The 20,570-nt window shown below is 35.5% G+C and overlaps 2 protein-coding genes across 8 annotated transcripts in view; one reads left to right on the top strand and one right to left on the bottom strand.

The window, feature by feature from the left end:
* The window catches only part of LOC116164105, a 28,763-nt gene extending 14,371 nt beyond the window's left edge, over nt 1-14,392 (bottom strand). The window contains exons 1-3 of the mRNA XM_031478233.1: nt 14,378-14,392; nt 13,734-13,893; nt 9,127-9,420 (exon numbers count right to left, since the gene is read on the bottom strand). Of these exons, the coding sequence (XP_031334093.1) occupies nt 9,127-9,420; nt 13,734-13,893; nt 14,378-14,392 (469 nt within the window). The remainder of the gene's footprint in view (nt 1-9,126; nt 9,421-13,733; nt 13,894-14,377) is intronic.
* Nucleotides 14,393-19,669: 5,277 nt separating this feature from the next.
* The window catches only part of LOC116163455 (hillarin-like), a 24,199-nt gene continuing 23,298 nt past the window's right edge, over nt 19,670-20,570 (top strand). For 2 of the 7 annotated variants that reach the window (XM_031477378.1, XM_031477380.1), the window contains exon 1: nt 19,676-19,861. The gene's annotated coding sequence lies outside the window, so the exon portion shown is untranslated. Of the gene's footprint in view, nt 20,002-20,570 lie in introns of all 7 variants that reach the window. The other 5 variants (XM_031477379.1, XM_031477375.1, XM_031477381.1 and 2 more) reach the window with 5 other exon arrangements.

Here is a 20,570-nt window from a genome sequence, read left to right as displayed (position 1 = left end):
AAGAAGGCATTGTAAAACGGCATAATTTCAAACGTGCGTCTTTGAATGTCTGCATAGATATGAAACTAATTTATTTTAACAAGTACTTTGAAAGCACCTTCAAGGTTTGAAACATTTCAAAAGCTTTAATTATCGCAGGCGAAAAATAGCTCGCGAAAGTATGAATTGACATAGTTGGCGTACATTGCAACCCCAGCGAACCGTAAACACGTTTCAAGCAACACTGCATTAGCCCACAAAGTTCGAAACAGAAGAAATTTATTTCTGTACTCTGTCGATAGTTTTCCTATCCATTCAAGTGTGAAAAGGAGTTGCTTTTGAGCGCTTCGCGATACGTATTTTTGTATGCTACATTTCGATTTATGGCAAACTTTTGAACGTTTAATCAAATTAAAATGTTATTTGGAAACATTCAGAATTTGAAATTATTTATTGTCGGATTCAGTGGAAATAAAATTTCGCTTTTTAAGAATAGAATTTTATAGTTGCAACAGTCCCTCGAAGAAACGCTTTCAATAAGTGACCCAATTTAGACAGTTAGATTAAAATATAAACTTGTTTGAGTTGTGTTCATCCCTAAATTCAACCAGTGGACTGTACGGAAAGTTGTGTGCCTAAATTATTCATTCCTGTATCTATTATTTCCACAACAAATGTTCTAATTGTGGTGACGGGGATGATCTGGGTGCATAAAAGGATCAAATTAACGAAATTAATTGTGGTGTGGATTTGAAACTGTAAATCGTTCTTCTGAAATGATTCTAATTATTTTTAAATTGAATATATTACGCGTTACATTTTTAAAGATGCGCGGTAATTAACCCTAAAAGTGAACGTACTTTGAACCATGTTTTTCCTACAATCTTATAACGTAGGGATCCACAGATACATCTATAGACTGTGCTACTGTGAACTGAGGGAGAATAAAAAGTAAGATATGAATAGGGTTGTGATGACAGCAGAAAGATGCAGAAAACAAAGCAGAAGAAAGGACCATTTTTTGCAATTAGGTACTGGAGATTCTATGGAGACTGGGTAACGGGTATGTCAGAAACTACAGAAAATGAAAACGAAATTTTGTCGGCGATATCAGTTATTTACAAAGATTTTTCAAAAATTTCACATGTGTCACAAAAAGGGAAAACTACCCCCATTTAACCTACACTGTATACAAGAATTTGAAGCACCCTGCACAAATAAGCACAGAATTGCTTTATTTGATCTGAATTTGTATTTCCGTAGTTGTTTTTCCATTTTAGAATTGTTTGTAATTGTGTAATTTATTTAATTTAAATAAGACACATCTGGTCAAATTTTGCGTAGTTTATAAAAGGTTCATTTAAGTGTTTGTGATAAGAACTTTTGATATCAGACGAATCAGGCAAATTAATTTGAACGAAAATCTGTTGCTGATAACCAGATATGCACGTGGTTAACTATGTTCTGTCGAAGCTGGCGTTATCAAATCTAATTATAATTGACGGTTTTTGAATGCGCTAGAGGAAGGAGATTATTTTAATGTGGTAGTGGTGTTTTTGATGTACGTCTCCAAATAATGTGGTAGTGGTGTTTCGTTATATAGTGGAAACAATGCGACGGTGGGAAAAAGCGTGTACTTTACGCGTGATTTAATTAGTTGAAAAAGCAAGCAGTTAGTGAATCGTGGGGCCTTTTGTTAAGGTTCTCTTGATTTTAAAAGTTTGTACCGTCTGAACAGCCACCGGCAGTTAGCCATTTTATTTTTCAAGTTATGTTGTTTATCATCAAAATTTGTGTGTTAAATAAAAGTGAAGTTCAGAAGCTATAAGAGTTTGTGTGATAAGTGCGCCTTGTTTATCGCAAACCTTTAAACGACCAGATTATTAGGATTATTAAAAGAGAAAAAAACTATAAGTAATTTTAAGATTTTCTTACTTACATATTTGTCCAAGACTGCGTGCGAGGTAATATGTCCAAACAAGCTTTGTAAGCGTTTCTGTCTTTCAGGAATTTTGTTTTAATTTGTAGTTATGGTTGAACGCATACCACTGCGCACAACAATATGAAAAAGTGGAGAAATCGCTTGGAACTCGTTATTCGGGGTTGCGCTACGGGGGTGTCGGGAGGTACAATGGGGGGAAAATTAACCGTACCGAGAAATATGCTCGGAAATCGTTAATCCCCGGTCAATTTCGAGGGCAGAAAGGAAGAAAACTAGAAGATCAAAGTAACGTTTCAATTTGTACAGCCGTTTTAATCGCTGATAAGCAAAATCAGCTGCCGAACATAATTGCATCCCCCGAAAGATCTCGTCCATTAGAAGACGAGAGAAAATTAATATTGTATGATTTGTCTTCATTAATTTATAACCGATTTTAGTTTTCCCATGTTAAGCGAAAACGAGCATGTAAACTGCAAGATCCTGCAGTTTATTTCATTATCGCAAACCTTTTGCGAGTGACCCGAAATTCCATGTTACAATGGGCATTACTCGACTACCGAAGTTTGGAATTTTAGTCCGGCCAATTAACTGAATGTAATTAACAGTAGTTAATTATTGTGTTGCCGCATATTACCCACGTAAATGATAATAATAAATATAAGTTATTCTAAATTCTTTTATTTGTAGTAGTGAACGGTTATTTTTAGGAACTTGCATAAGGAATTTCGTTCGAAGTAATTTTAATATTCCTAAAGGAATCAACCTGTGAAAATTATTTGCATGAAACGGATTTTGATAAGAATCGAATCCAAGCAAAGGATTTTTGGATATTTCGTTTCATTGATTGGAAAATTCTATTTACAATTGCTTTGGTTAGAGTAGAATTTTATTTAGCATTCCGAGGTGTGTGTACATTGTGAACAGTACCAGTACCAGTAAATGTGGTAAAGACGAATTTTAAATAAGGATCAAATTTAGCATTGACACGTGAATAAGAGACAGGTATTGCATTGCAACTAAGAAAGGAACATAGAATTTGATCGCCTTCGTTTACTTAATATATTCAATCAATTAAGTTCACATGCAAGTTCGATCAAACCAGAGCATTAGATTTTGAACTTCAGATTTAACTAAGTCGTGACATCAGGTATCTTTATGGTACTACTACACGACCATCATTTTTTCTGTGCCTAATAATTTCTCATTGGTCTTCTCCACCTTTGATGTTGATATGTGCACAACTTTGTTCTTACAAGGAAAATAAATATCTTTCTACAGAAACCAAAAATAGGTGAATATTTCCATTAAGAGTCTTCTGTACCCACTGCACCCAATGTAAATTTCCATAAGAGCGCCCGCCATAAAAACTCATGTTGTTTTTCAAAAAAAAAATTTTTTTAAGAACTATTTTATAAATTTAGACCTTTATCTACAAAATGTTCGGGTTATTTTTAAAAAAAAGTTTATAGCAACTGAATACGGATTGTTTAAATATTAGATGTTTTGCATCGATTATTGCGCTAATCTGTTTTATTTTTTTACTCTGGAACAAAACGGTTTATGGAAAAAGTAAACCGACAGTTTTCTAGATAAGTTACTTCTAAACATTACCCCAAAAAATGAAATCATATTTTTTTGTAAATAAAGTCTGTATCTTGGCGGGCGGTAAATCAACAATTTGAGTGTAACAAGTAGCGCCGCTGCACAGTGTCGACGGGAACTAACTAAGGACCAAAACAGGAGTTGACTAAGCAAGAATATCATCTTGTTTCTTGCAACTATAATCACCTATAGACCATAATGTAAAAAAGTTGCACTTAGGTAAAGAAGACTCTTAAATTAGTTTATTATTTGAAACAATTTCCGATGACATAATTATCTCTATCGTAATTAAGTTCTAATAGAAATGTCATTCGCAATATCGGTTGGGCATATAATTATGAGCCCAATGGCATGGCATTATTTTGGAAGCCGGGAGGCAAAACCACGAATATAGCGCAACACAGAATGCAATTAAATCACGTATTGATAAGCTTTGGATTAAAAATGAGCTCTTATTTTACGGCGATGAATATATGAACAACTAGACTCTTCAGCGCAAAACCATATTGCTGCCTTTTCTTTTTCTAAAGCTATTCACATATTGTTCAGTCATAAAGTGGCGTTCATCTAGTTTACTTCTCCCACGGGAAGATTCTGTACATTTCGTCTTCGCAACGAATTTAAAATACGCTCCTGGACGATATCGCAAAATGGCGTAGCATTAAACTTGCCATAAATAAATACAACACTTCTAACTTCCACTGTTTATTTTGTTTGAAAACCCTACCCGACAATAAAGATAGTACTTCTTTCGAGAATCTCTTCTCACAGTAGATGGAAACTATTATGTTCAATTGAAAAACTTTGGTGGCATTGATGGATGATCCTTTAACGTAGTTTCTAATTTTATTGCAGGGTTTGTAATTAATAACCAGCATCACGAATATATTGAATTTCGGAATGACAGCCACATGCTAAAGGCGTAGGCATTTTACATAATTGTAAGCCTGTGGAAAAAAATTGGGAAGACACAATTTTAAATTGGCAATATTCCTATCCTATTATAGATATAAGTAATTTCAGTCCTTTTTTTAGCGCATTTTCAAATTCATGTTGGAAGGCGCTATTATGGCCACTTGCTCCGCCCGTCCGTCCGTCCGAAGTCTTAACTACTAGAATTGCTAAATGTAGGGCTTATTTTGTTATCCATTTTACTTTTAAATCATCTATGTAACAGTTCTAATTTCATTTATGGGCACTTTGAGTGTTTTTGTAAAAGGTGGATATAGTTTAGTACCGATAAGATATAATTAGAAAATTGTTAAATGGGATAAGACAATTCCGCGTACAATTTTGGTACCTACCTGACTTAAACGAGCGTCTAGGAACGGACTGTTCATTGGCCGTCGGGTTGCTACGCTCCGGTGATCGGATGAAGTTTTTTGAATTGTTGAAAAGGAGGGAAGACACGTTAAATACTGGAGTTGCCGTAAGAAAAGGGCATTTTTCAAATTTCGAGGCTGAGTTGCTGTTCGTTGAAAGCCTAAAAAACTCGCGTCCTGCATTAAGTTTGTTTGTTAGTAAAATTCGTTACGTAACAATCAGGAAGTCAGCGGAATACGAGTGAAAGTTTTAAGAAGACGCACGTACAAGTTTGTCATTGAAGTTGTCCTCCATTGATTGATCTGTCGGGTGTTTGACCAGTCAATTTAATTCAATTTGAGTAGAATTACGTTCCTGCGACCTGATCAGAAGAAAAGTTATAGAAGAAAGAGTTAGTGCGATACGTTTTGGTTAAATGCGTTTTTATTTCGCAATTAGTGGTTTGTGTGCCCGGAACTTTAAACGATTCTGATAAAGGTCTCATGTTCAATTATGATTAATTTCAGTGCCCAAAGTTTAATCCAGATGTCTTCAAAATTTGTGTAAATAATCCTTTTGGAATTTGATCGCAGCCATTATTTGCCTTAGAATTCGGAATTTGAAGTCTTGATTGAATTTTGTTTATTGTGCCGTGACGGATGTGTCCTGGAAAAATTAATAAGAGAGCAAGCTAAGTTTAAGGTGTTTTGTGTGTTTTGACCGGACCATTGCACACAGCATAATTGTTTGCTCGCTCTACGTGGGGCATTGCATTTATTTTTGTATGCGGCCCGAATGCTTGGGTCACAGCAATACACTCCCCCTTCAGTAAATAAATTGCCTTTTATACAGAAAACTAGACAGACCCATTATTTTCAGGATTTGCTTACATAAAGCGTAAGGGGAAAATTGTTCAAAAAATTTATACAGGGTGCTCAAGAATTTAGGTCATAGTTTTAAAAATTTCAACTGTCAAAACTCCTACTAGACCATTTTAAAGATTTTATTTTCATTTAGATTTAGGGGCGCACCGAAAAAAATTCAGGGGTAGCAAATGGAAAATGACCCTTAAGAAAATCAACATTCTGTAGATTCTTACTATCATTGACATGACCAATAATGATGTAGTTCTTCAGCGTATCTTATATTCCATTTTACTAAATATCACAAAAACTGCAGGAGGTATAAAAAAAATGAATCGTGAAATTATAACTCTCTGTATATCGGTAATGAAGCGATTGCGATTCGTCCCTTCCGTATGTACATCATATTTAGGATTAGGAACACCCTGTATAAAATCCATCCCTTTTCACATTTTTAATATTATTAGTTCAACTATAAACAATGGCTATTGTGCAAGAATAAAAAAAATTCAATTAAATTTGACCTTCAATTATGGTCAAAATATTAATAAAATAGAACCTGCACGTATGGACTAATTTTATTACAATTAGAATACGTAAGATGTTAAATGACAACTCCAGGAAATGGAATAATAGACTATATGATGGTGTTGCGCAGGGACAGACGGGCTTGTACCAGAATGGTAATATAATTTAAATTGGTCTATTTATTTTCATTTGGCTCTATCGTTAATAAATGGTTTTTTTTTGTAGAAGATGGTCAGTCTTAAGAAATTTCCGAAACAAGATCGCTTGGTGTTTGTGCTAGTGTATCTGTTTAAAGAAAATCGCAGTTACGACCGGATGTTAAGGATTATTAACTTTGAGGCAATTAAAATTTTCTTTAACTGATTTGTATCAATCGATCGCATGCGCGTGGTATTTGTCCTTAGGCCCTGAGTGCATTTCTTTATTACAGCCATTGATTTATGTCGAATAAATTTGCTTCATCTGTAAATGATCAGCTTTGTGTTTAATCGAGCCCAAATTACGACCCAGGATATAAGAGTGCACAAGATAAATTCTATTCGTACACAGGATTATGTTAGGGATTAATTAAAATTTCGTTAAATAATTCTTTGGAATTGCGGAAGTGATCAAGGCTGCCGAATTTCTCAAATAAATAAATTTAAGTCAATATCGAGATTTTTGTCGTGGCGGACACTGGACGTGCCCTAGAAAAATTATAATTATTTTGTATAAATTTAAAATGTTTTGCCAGTAACGGAGTATAATTGAGTTAGCTAGACAGGTGTTCGTGTGGGTGGTTTAAGTGACCGTTTGTCATTGTACACAGCATTTTTATTCGGTGCCCTTACGGCGGAGGGAAACGGAAAACTTAAATTTGAGTTAGGGGAAGTTTGTCTTAGGGTAACAATTTCTTTTGGAACCCAGACATTTTTTGAGGAAAAGGAAAATTGTACTGTTGAATTTAGTGGATTTACGATTATATAGGGGTAAAAATTGTGTAGGTCCGTACGAAAAAGTTTGCAGGGTGTGTTTTCTTTTTTCATTTAAATTGAATCCGGATTATCGCAATACCGACGGAAGTTGGCACGGAGATAATACCCGGCTCGATAGACGTGCGTGAGGGAAACGTAGAGGTGTCTGCAATGGGGATGACGACAATACAGGAACGACATTTCGCTGCAATCTTGGAGGCCCTAAGAGAATCCGGGGAAAAAATGGAAAAGCCGACTGGGCAATCGAATGAAAAAATGGAGAGGTTGAATGCGCAATCGAATGACAAGACTAAGAGAATAAATAAGGAATTGGATTTGGAAATAAAGGCAACGAGAAGGCGCTCCTTGAAGAGATAAAAAAAAGTTACTGAAATCGTAGAAGAAATACGAAGCCGACCTCCAAACCACATCAGATAGTTTAGTCGAAAGTTCGGCAACAGGAGTAAGAAACAGCAGCAAGCGATTGGAGTTCATAAGGAAGTTGTCCAAATGCATGAAGAAGAGGCTTTAGTTCAGAAGCAGCAGAATGCGGTTGCAGGGGTGTTTGTAAAAGTAAAGGACTAAAGGTTGAAAGTAAACCGTTATGAATGGAGCCTGTGGGTGGGCGAAAGAGAGTATTCTTGCTCTTTTGGTAGGTTAAGTTATATGATAAATATGAATTTTTGACGTAGGTATGCTTGTGTTTAGTAATGAAGAGAATATTTTGTGGATTCGGAATTTTAATATCCTGCATTTTATAAAGAGGCGAGTGGCATCGTCGCCCCATTCCCATATAGCCACATTCATTCATGCTTCGAAAAGTTGTAATAGAGAATTTATATACGATGGACATCTTTGCCCTTAATTTAATCGTAATTCTACCGGATGAAGAAGTTCTCATTTTGTGCTTTATGGCACCCTCTAGGTACGTGTTTTATTTTGCATTGCAATCATCTCACTCAGTGCTTTCCAATTGCAGATAACCACCTGCCTCCAGCAGTTCCAACAGACCGCAGCTGTACCGGTTATCAAAAAGATTAACTACATGAAAGTTCTTCAATTCTTAGTATCTGTGTTCGGAGTAGCTATTTCACGTGTAGCGTTACATATTCAAGATCGAAGAGAAAATTTACATGACCAAAATCATGCATGCAGAACCTCGATATCGTAAAGGGCTCTAAAAAGCCCATCATCCCCATTAATATAACTGTGGAATAAAAACGTATTAAAATTAGTAACCTACGCGAATGTTTTACACAGGAAATCCTTTGCATGCATGAACATTTTTCCAATATGTGTTATCGTCGGATGAATGAAACTTCCATGTAACTGTAATATCCAGAGCGCGAATATTGATGAAATGATAAATTATTTTTACATATTGTGGGAGTTAGTATTCGTCTTTCCAATTTTAATTGCGCAGTTAAAATTGAGATCGATATTTAATAACGCAAACTCCTGGGAAAGCAAGAGATTTTTCCTAATTAAGCGTTTGGCAATAAGCGGATGTAATAAAGAAAAACTTATGTGTGTAGTCCGCCAACAAAGTTACTTTATATTGAACGTAATTTGAAAGCGCTTCAGTAAATCGTACTTACAATAATTTTCAAAATTTTCGAGTTGAAATTCAACAGGTTAATTAACTCAGGTAATAGTTTTCGAGAATGAAGAACGACTAAACTTAGAAATAATCGTAGGTTAATAAAGCTGTTTATTGTCGAGATAGGCGTCGGTTTACAAAATATGAAGCATTTGGGAACAGTTCTCGTCTTGAAAAGTGAATTTGAAACAAAAACGAGCATCTAGTGGGCATTCACAGGGGCTGTAAAAGTGCTTATGTTTCTACCGAGCCTATCTCTATCTCTGTAGGAATTTATATACATACTATCATAACGAGAATATTCTGTACAGTGTTATCTTTTATTATTAATAATAATAGTGTTATTAATTAACTTACCAGCTGCAATAATATGAAAAACGCAAGGAACTCTCTGATGCCCGATTCTGTTCGAAGCGTAGCACAGCAAAGTGCCATAATCCAATTCAGTCATTGGCGTATAAGACACTACACTCGATGTACCACTTCTGGCAATATGAGAAGAGGCAACATCCACGGAATCCGCCGAATTATTAAAGGTCCACCTGAATTGCACGTCCGTAGGATTTGCGTCCACTTGACATGTTATTCTTGCCTCTTCCTGTTTGGCCACTCCATATACTCTTGTTTGATTAGGCTTGCACGTTGGGGTAACTGTAAACAAATTTCGGCATGAACATTGTCAGTTAATTTAACCATAAATACTTCAATACCTGCTGAATTGATCACTTATAAGCTTTATGTAGTACTGTTCGTACGCACACATTTAGAAATTAAAAAATCATCTGGCAAATAACCACCCCAAAGTCTATCTATTCTTTATTTAGTATTATATCTGAAAGTTACCTTTGTAAGTTTACTTCAACATTTAAAAGTGCGAAACTATGAAATTATCTAAAGCTCTTACGCTATTTTAACGCTGCTGGTGGAACGACGTAATAAAACAAGTTGTAAATCAGCATATGCATGATTAAAGCGCATTTTTGGTAATGCAGGTCAGTATTTTATTAGCAGTTTAAAATTATCGATCTCACGAGTAATTTTGGCTGCGTTAAATAATTAATTTTATTTAATTTCAATTGACGGTACGTCTTCATTTTGTAAAACAAATCACAAAGTAAATAATAAGTTTTTATACTGGTAGCGCTATCTAACGGTAAAATTATAGCACCTCCGAAACCCATATCGAATTTATTTTCTTCAATTATCGATCTCACAAGTAATCTAACTCAAAATAGACTAGTGCCTGCACATCTACACTATAGCAGAAAGCTTTTAGTGAAAATTTGAATTCTCTAGCTATTGTAGTTGTGGAGATCTAACGCGGACAGCCGGCCTGCCAGCAATAACGAATATAATAGCGTATTTTTTTCAAAAATGCGCTAAAAAACTAAAATATACCCTGAAAATCGGTTATATTAATGTTTTTAATTTTAAGTGCCAAACCCTGTATATTTTATTATTATAGGACGCAGAACAAAACGCTACATAACAAATGTATAATTAACTAAGACTTTTTTTTTATTCAATCAATCAATCGCAAGCTTTTTACAATAAAACAAAACCAAAATGCATTTTTTTCCCCCTTCTCCCCCCCCCCCCCCTCATCCAAGTAATTCTTGAACTCCCTCTCTACAATTTCCCTGTTTCATCGCCACTACTCCCTTTTTCATTAATCTTCTTATCTGCGTATTTGACCTATTGTTTCCTTGCATTTGGTACCCTAAATATTTAATGTAGGGATTAAATGACGCCCTGTCTTAGTCCAAATCACTTCAGACTCCTGCCCTTCTATTCCCAACTTCAACTTTGTCTATACATATAGTTCCTCGATTCTATCGTTAACTTGTTAATTTTTTTCCATCCTTTTTCCCTTTCCACTCTGTCAACCGCTGCATTTAAGTCGATGAAAAACACGAACACATTTCCACCCTTTTTCCCAATGCCTTTTCCACCAATCTGTGTAATACATATATGCAGACGATATTTCCCCTCCCGTTTCTGAAGCCCATCTGTGTTTCTTTCACTACTTCTTTCACACTTCTTTTCCTAGTCTTTTGTTCAGTATCATTGCATAGATTCTACATGCCGTAGTCATTATAGTAATTTCCCTATAATTTCCCACGCAATCCTTGTTCCTTATATGAAGATTGGCACAATGGGGGTTTACAGTATAGTTGAATTCCGCAGTTCTAATTTAATAAGCGTGTACCTGAAACCATAAAACATTTTTTTGGACAGTAAAAGTTTATTTAAAAATAGAGGCAGATTAGCAAAAAAATAATGAACATGTGCGGTTTTAAAGGTTTATTCAAAACGATATGATTGTGGCGGGCTCTGTGACGTAATAAGCCCGACCAATCAGCTCCTAGAACCATTCAGATGACATAACGACTTGGCAATATTGCAGGAGAATGGCATTTATAACTTGCGTCATCTGTCACAGGCACTTGTCACTTTCGTGCTAGATGCAGTTAAACATCCCTCTCAAAACGTCAAATGTGACAAACGTCAGACCCTCGCGTAAGGTTGCCAGCTCACTTCTACGTGATTGGTTGTAGGTTTGTGACGTATTTAGTCTGAAGCGTTTCAAATTCGGACTAAAAACACAGCTTTTCAATAATTTATTTTGGGTTTATTTTACTCGCAAATAAAAATTGAGGACACACGGGTCTTTTTATTTTTAATGTACTTTGTGGATCAGAAATAAAAATGAAGGCGGGATGACCCCATTACCCTTCCCTCCCTCTTCGGGTAAACGACATCCTTTCCATACCTTGTTTACAAGATTTCTCATTCGTTCTTTGACCAAATCAGCGGTGAAACCGCATTACCTATCTGGTTTTCCCTTTCTTCGGTCTTTTTAATTGCTGCTCGATCTCCTCATCCATATCCTTCTCTTTCTCCTGCTTTCCTTGTAGTAACTTGTTATTTCCATCCCTCTAATTAAATTCCCTCCCCCAACGTGTTCATCTGTTTATAAAAAATCCTCTCTATTTTTATTTCCTTGATCTGCTCTTCGTATTCTTTCTGTTTCTCCATCTTCTTTTCCTTACATTTTTTGTACTTCTTTCTGTTCTACCAGGCCTTTTTTCCTCTATGACAACTTTTCTTTCTTTCTCCATCATTTCTCTGTATCTATTTCTCTGTTCTGTATACTCTTTGTATCACCACTCCTTTCTTTTTGCTCTCCCCTTCCTTTCAGTTATTTCCACGTAATTGCTTTTCTCCTTTATAGTATTCCACTCCTCTGTATTCAATTTTAGGCTCAATTCCAACATTGGTGATCCGATTCTCTCCTTGTTCCTATCCTAAATTCATCTGTTCGTTTTAGTATTGTTAGCGCATTTTCCAACGAAGTTGGATGCGCTATTGCAGCTACTTTCTCTCTCCGTCCGTCTGTCTGAGGACGTAACTACTCCTACAGTTTTTAAATTATTTAGTTCGTTCTTTTTGCATTCGGTCGGTAGCGTATAGCCCTGGCACCTGAGACAAGGAAAATCTTGACGGTTAAACTGCGCAACATCAACTTTCTTATTTATTAATATATTTTGTTGAAATTTTAACCACAGACAGTTCTAGTGGTGGCAAACAGATCGTATATAGTAAAAATCAGATGTGCGCATGCGCACACTGCGCAATGCCAACTTTCTTTTTTATGAAGATATTTATTTCAAATTTTAACCAAGGATACTTTTAGTAAAAGCAAACGTATCGCATATTGTAAACTTCAGATTAATGTGCGCATGCGCAGGATGCACAATATCAACTGTCTTATTTATCAAGATATCTTTTTGAAATTTTAATCACAGACGATTCTGTTAAAGGCAAATGTCTGAAATTGCAAACATTAGATGTGCGCATGCGCAGTCAATTTTAACCATAGATGCCCCTAGTAAAGAAAAACATACCACATTTAGTAAAAATCGAAAACCACAAATGTTATTAGCAAAGGCAAACACATCGCACATAGTTTGCAGACTGCAAAATGCCACCTGATTTACTTATGAAGATCTCTCTCTCCCTCTATTTTCATGAGTTCACTAGGATCAAAGAGACTTCAAGTCATCACCATCAGCGTTTAAACGGAGAGAGAAAAAATTCATGAGACTAATAAGAGTAGAATCCGTTCGATCTATGAATCCAGGTGTGAACAAGAAGTTTTGATATATTTTTTTGCTCTTGGTTGAATTTTTTTAACGGCACGACCCAGTGCACAAGGAAAAATGGCTTTATTCTACCTCTCCGTGAAGTTAGTCTAGCCAGCTTAATTTTGCAGTAACTTCTCCGATAAGTCTATGACTTTTATCTAATTTAATGTAAAAACAAACAAACGAAATCATACGCCAGCATAAGCTATAAACCTCCACATTTTGAACAATCTCAATAAAAACGCAAGCAATTAATTCAAAGTAGCAACGAAATTTTATAGCAGAGATAAAATTGAATGTTTTTTGATTATGACTGGGATACAGTAATTATTTTTTTTATAAAGCTCTCATTAAAATTGTGCTGATTTGTAAATAAAACTTTTTATATTTAAAATTTTCAAGCTTGTAACTTTCATCCCTTACTTGCGTAACTAAGCTACAAAGTTTGTGGTTTATGGATGAAAGGAGAGCTTCAACACTCATTAGTTTGCACTTAAGCCCATAATTTATAATACCAACAACTTTTCCTTCGGTTTTCCGATTTTGAAAACTTATAAACGTTTTCCCATCTCTCTTTTCATGCAATAACAAAAGGTACGTATGTGAAATGGGAACGGCGAAAACCATCTAAATCTCACCTAAAAATCTCACCGACGTTAATTTCGCACATCCATGTGTTGATAAATTCAAAATACGTATTCTTTTTACTGCAATATTCGTAAAATTTATGAGTTCCATTTCACACTTCGTGATCAACGCAGTTACACATTTTCATTTTGTTTGATTTTCCAATGTTACAGACGCAGTTATACTTACACATGACGTTTAAATAGAAGGGTTTGCTTTCACCATCGCCCTCGGTGTTATATCCAACGCACGTGTAATTCCCAGCAGTCGATCTGGAAACTCCTTGAAGCACGAGGCTTTGATTGCTAATTATTGTACCCGATCCCACGTTGTGTTGTAACGCCTTGCTCTGAAACAAAACGGAGCACTATAATGAGTTGTGTAATGCAGGAAGAATTTGATGCGATGCTTTATTAGCTTTACTTGGGGGATGTAGATAAAGTATAATCAGTAATAATCACTAAGGAAAATGCGGCATGTTTCATGAAATTAGGATCAAGTGTCTAATGAAATAAGTAAATAAGGGGTGCATTTTGGGTGTGGTAATACGGAAATCAATGGAAATTGTATTTAATGACTCAACGATTTTCCTGCAGTAGTCCCAATATAAGCAATATACGAACTCGGTGCAAGGGTAATAGTCTAAGAGCTAGTGACTTTTATTATTTGTTGATATACCACCGCCACGCCATCCACGAAATTTCTGCCAGACGCTCGAATATGTTATTAGCATATACATAACTATCTTATATCCAAATATCAACAATAATCAAACTGTTTAAAAAAATTTGCCATAGCTCTTCTACTAGAAGGAATTTGAAATGAGTACCTACGTTAGATACTCTCATATTTCATATAGAAATAGTTATTTACATAGTTTTGTATTACAGTTTTCCCGAAATGTTTTTTTTAATATAAATTTTCAATTTTATCTAGATCTTTTGATTAGTCGTGTCAGTGATGGCAGTTAAGTCATTAGACATTACCAATGTGACAGGTGGCAGGAAAAGCAGTCAGGAAAAGTGTTACTGCCACTATCATGGAAATTAAAATTTTCTCTTATAAAGTAGGTATGGCGATTTCGGAAAAAATATACTACCTACTGAAATAGGTATGTTGTTTTTTGTTATAATTAAGAAGTCCATTCTATATCACGGTTGTTGAGACATAGCCGAGATTGCCTAACAGGGGTAATAGTTCATGGGCCAGTCAACATGTCGCTATAATTTTCCTTTTTACAATGGGTATACAGGGTTTATTAGGATGCCAAAACACCATAATTGCCATCTCAAAGCGGTATAGCTAATAGAAATGGCAGTCAATCAAAGATGGCGAATGTTACCTTGCATAACCAGAATAAGACCAAATAAAGTACCAAATGACGATAATGTGCTACAGTCGAAAAGTTGGCATACGAGCTTTACGACTTTTTATTCTTGAATCCAAAAGTACAGCCTCAAAGTTTTCTACTTGCGAAACCATACCCTAACCGAGAATATAAAAAGAAAAGACAGCTTGCCATTTACCACTATGGTTTGTGCGAGCAAAATTGATCAAAAATTTCAAACATATTTTGATAACCACCCCATCGATTTTTGAGAGCACAACATTTATAAAATACCTACACCATCTACTGCAGCATTTGTCCTTAACATTTTTTCAATTTTTTTTCAGTTTCGATTTCCAAAATGGCGCCCCTCCGCAGGATAGATTGGAAAAAAATGTTTAAGGACAAATGGTGTAGGGATTCTATAAATGTTTTACTTTCAAAAATCGTGGGGTGGTTACCAAAAAATGTTTTATTAAACTTTTTGAACGGTCGCTATTTTATTATTCAAAAAAATAAAAAAACAATTATAAATGCAAATGTTTTAGACAGTTAAAACATAGTTTTTAACATTTTTGGTTTTTTTCAATAATAAGCAAGTTATAACGCGAAAAACAAAAAAAAACGCCAATACTTCGGTGCCACACCAAATCAAAAATTGGAACTGAGAAAACTTGCTTGTTTTAATCAGTTCTAACTGCCGTGTTCGAGAAAAACGACTTAATATTAATACCCTGTATGTACGACAACGCTAGATTTATCCCAACGGCTATTTTTGAAGTGAGTCATGTGTTCTTTAAAACAAATTTTGAATGGTCTCTTTGCTCGCCCAATATATACTTGATTGCAATCTTTACAAGATATTTTGTATACTCCCGATTTATCCTTCATATGTAGGGGGTCTTTTGGATTACCTAAGGGTTTGTGTATACTACCGTCTGAAGTTGTAACATTTTGTAAATTTAATCTGAAAGATTTTAGATGGACATCTAGTGTATAAAGGATATTTGCCCAATTTAACCAAATTTCTTCTTTTCTAATTTAACGTTGTTATATTCTTCGTCTGATGTCTTGTGTGTCATCGTAAGTTGTAATTTTAAAATCTTGCCCCTAATCGGCACAAACCCAGTATTTTATTTACTAACTAGCTGCCCGACCCGGCTTCGCACGGGTGTTTATAATTTTCGTATTCGTAGTTACATGTTGGGATGGATGTGTATGATGTTGGTTACAGAAAAAATATTACCTTAAAATTTGGATTGAAACTCCTTTCCCAAATTATATTTGCACCAAAGAATGATGTCATTTGGAATACACATCAGTTTATAACTGTTGAATATTCTGCAAGAAATGCTTCGATGCCCGGAAAGAAGTAATGAATTCAGTGGTTCAGGTGGCGTTGTAAGTTGCGGTAATTTGACCTTTCTACTGGTACAATATAATCCTGCTGGTTCTAGTCGAAACCTGAAAAGCGGAAGGAATTCTGTGGAGTATTGGACTCGATCATCAACTTTTTGAAGACACTCGGGTTTACATTAGAACCTAGAACTGCCGTTTTCTTGTTCCCAAAAAATACTTTCTCATTGCCCCTTTTTGAGCACCGTTGGAAGATTCTTAATACAACGTTTTGTTTCGGAGAAATTATCACAAACTATACTTTTTTATATGGCCCGTGGAAAAAGTACACATTGTATTTAGTAGCACTTTTTATTACGAATACAACTATGTACGCCACACAAATAAAAATAAAAGTTGGAAATTGTTGGTTTCAACAGGATGGTGCATCTACGCACATCTTAATCGTGCAAGTATATGTATCTAACATTTTTCTATTTTCCAGGAATTAATCCGATAGGTATGCTCGCAAGTTGTGCGCGGGTGCTGTCTTGTAGAGTTCAAAAAGTGGCAATGAGAAAAGTGTCTTTTATATTTCTCGTTGTATCTGTTCAAATAACACCAGCAAAAAATAAACATAAAATCGGCAAGTTTCGGTTTTTCTGTCATATCTTCGGAAGTAATCGGAATTTTTTTGTTTTCTCTAAAGCACGATAATAATGGTTTAATTGCGCATCTTTTCTCTAATTTGACCATCATCGTATCTTTTATGGTTTCGATCTCCATGATAGACATCCTTATCTTGGACATTCTTTCCAAGCGAGAGAAAGCCCGTACCAATAAGTACCTCGTCGTACCTACTGTAGTTTATAGTAAATCTTAAATTACTTCTTAAACCTTTGGTAAATTTAATCCCTTTATGGCTTAATTGTATGTTGGGTCGTCCTCAGAGGCACAGGTTGGAATGAATTTTGTAGTCACGGCAAACCTTGCCCTTTTTATAAATAGAATTTGCGGACATGTTTTTAAATCAGCTGCAGATGTAGGGTAGGTAGGTACGAATTTATATTTTATATCTTGACGATTATTTTCGTAAATTAATTAGGCTATTCTTTGGTTTTCATTTTTAAGAAAAGAGTGTCCTATTTGCTTCCTTAGCTTAGAGCGTCACATGTTTCGATAACGCAAGCACAACAAAAAAAGAACTATCTAATTTGATGCGCGTAAATAAATTGCGGCGATTCATTTTTATATATATATATATATATACAGGGTGTCCCTAAAAGGTCTGTACAACGCGCTACCAGGGGTTCTTGGTATCAAAATAGGACGATTTAAGCCTACTTACCTCTATCCAAAAGTGCTTCGTTAAGGCGCTATTTGCCGCCAAAGATTCAAAAAACAAATGGTTATTTTTATTTTATCGGAAAATGGTTTTGCCGATTAAAATGAAAGTCGGGATGTGAATGTCTAATGTAAAAAGGGTCTTTGTGATATCATCGTTTTGATTGTAGTTGCTATGTAGGTGGTAAAATACTGATCATCCACATCTGAAGAGGTCTAAAACTTTTTAACTACTATTTTGACGGTTCTGAATTTTTAGACACTGATAGACAGTTTACTTGCAAGCATTTTTTGTCTCTTGATGAATATCGCTATCTGTGATGGTTTACGAAAAAAAAAATAAATTTAGGCATGATGAATGGCATGCACCATACATGCGATTGTTCCTCAAAAAATCAGAAGATGGCTGTTAAACCTTAGAGTGGCTTAACGTTTGTTTGTTGTTTCTTAAACTTTAACAATTTACGTTTTGCTTGAAGACTTAAAACTTTAAAAAATAACGTACCAATGTTCCAAAGGGCACAGTTTAATTTATTACGCCGTATAATGCTTTGTATGCGTGAAACTGGTGGTCACTTTGAACATTTAGTACGTTTAAATTAATACATTACATTGACTTACTCTGTTGTGTTCGTTTATTCTACATTACTTGCTTGCACTACGGTTTCATAGCCTACTTCTTGCTTGCACTTATGGTTTTTGAGGAACAATCGCATGTATGGTGCATGCCATTCATCATGCCTAAATTTATTTATTTTTTCGTAAACCATCACCAATAGCGATATTCATCAAGAGACAAAAAATGCTTGCAAGTAAACTGTCTATCAGTGTCTAAAAATTCAGAGCCGTCAAAAAAGTAGTTAAAAAGTTTTAGACCTCTTCAGATGTGGATGGTCAGTATTTTACCACCTACATAGCAACTACAATCAAAACGATGATATCACAAAGACCGTTTTTACATTAGACATTCACATCCCGACTTTCATTTTAATCGGCAAAACCATTTTCCGATAAAATAAAAATAACGATTTGTTTTTTGAATCTTTGGCGGCAAATAGCGCCTTAACGAAGCACTTTGGGATAGAGGTAAGTAGGGTTAAATCGTCCTATTTTGATACCAAGAACCCCTGGTAGCGCGTTGTACAGACCTTTTAGGGACACCCTGTATAAAGAAAAAGATAAAGTTATCTTGGATAATGTTCTTGTACCTACTTTACGTTAAAACTCCCTGCGAAATTTGTAAGAGGAAAGGGCCATTTTAAACTCTGTATACGCGCAGGAATGATCCGAATATTTATTAATAGTATAGTCCCAGTAATCCGTGAGGTAAATAATCCCGAGTAATAAGGGTATTGCAGTCGAATAGTGAAGTCTATCCCTTGGCTAAAGATTAGGCGAGACAGTGTGTAAATCTTATGGAATAAGATTCAATGGGAACTTTCGCTTAAATTTATACTCAAATCGTTTGCCTTGCAAATTGTATGCGAGAATGAAAATAATATAATCGGTGAAGTGTAACGAAAAGCCAATGCAGGAAGATTACTGTAAATCAGCAAATCTTAAAACTGCAATTATCGTTCAACTCGGTACCGTTTCATAATGATAGTGTGAAATTTGTATGTGGGGTTAATCGGCGCCAAGCATAATGGTACCCCCATTCGATTTCCTTAGATCTAATATTTCTGAATGAGAGTCGTACAACTATTTGAGAACAGGTGGCAAATAATGATGTAAAAAAGGTGTGCAAGTATTGGTATGTAGGCTGCGGGTGCATACCCGAAGGCAAAATGCCAATCTTGAGAGGACACCACGTAGGCCCCTCCAACCACCGCGGATTTCCTCACGTTGCTTGTCAACCTACAGCAGGTGCGAATAATCGGATGAAACCTTCGTTTATTTTCGTTAATTGGAAGGGCTACGGTAATGCAATATTGCTATTGATCACAATCAAGTTCACCACGAACCGAAAAAACTACCCCTTCCTTTTTCACGCTCGAAATTTTGGGCAACCAGTGCAAGAACCCACAAGTGATCAAATTCGGTTTTTTCTCGAACCGGTACAACCTCTTGTTGTAGTTAGCAGCAGGTGAACGGGTTGGCGGGGACAGGTAAGTCGAAACGAGAGAGTTGGGCTCAGCAGCTGAATGTCCACAACATGGCCACGATTCTTCAATACATTCGAGAACGCGCGCTGTGTGTATAGAAACACCGTTAACGCGATCGCAAATAAACACGGTGCGCGCTGAAAATATGGTAACCGTTGAAGTGTTTTATTAAAAAAATATAAAAATTGGTTCGTCTTAATTTGCAGGTAGTTAATATGAAAAAGTGTGGGTGTTAGTAATTCGTCTGTTGCCTAACAGGAAACAAGCAAAGTAAAAATACCACTTCTTAGGATTTTTTTTTCGAAAATATAATCACCGTACTTTCCTTAAATTCCACGTGTGTATGGTGAGAATTTAACACATAACACAACTTTAATGATAGATTAGACTGCAAACCTTCATTTACCATTTCAATCGCACCAAAAGAAACGTAGATCGGGGGTAGACAATAATTTCAAAAAACCTCTAATGTAAGATTTTCTGAAAATATAAAGTACCGTTCTGATTAAGAGGCATTTAAATGCGTTTTTGAGTAACTTTTGGGCACGCTCTAATATTTTGTTTACAGTTATAACAATTAAGCGTAATAACCGAGACCTTCAATTCAAAACTGTACTATAGGCATGCTTAAAGACACGTTAAAAATTTACACATAATTACCCCGCGACGTACTTAAAAAGTCGCGAAGGTAATTAGACGCCTCAAACATCAGTAGTGCGGTAAATACCCAATTATAAACATTGTAGTTTATGTGCCTGGTTACGTGAAGGGAGAAATTTTAAAACTATTCTTTCTTTGTACACTAAATGGATTTCTAGATTTCACAGCTTGAGAAAGTGGACTAAATGAATCACGTCAATTCTTAAATAAAACCAATTTACTTTGAGGTTTATTAACCACAACGACATTAAATAT

Source organism: Photinus pyralis, unplaced genomic scaffold, assembly GCF_008802855.1.
Source record: "Photinus pyralis isolate 1611_PpyrPB1 unplaced genomic scaffold, Ppyr1.3 Ppyr1.4_LG2, whole genome shotgun sequence".
NCBI lineage: Eukaryota > Metazoa > Arthropoda > Insecta > Coleoptera > Lampyridae > Photinus > Photinus pyralis.
The sequence above is the reverse complement of the archived record's forward strand: the minus strand, read 5'-3'. Positions and strand labels throughout refer to the sequence as shown.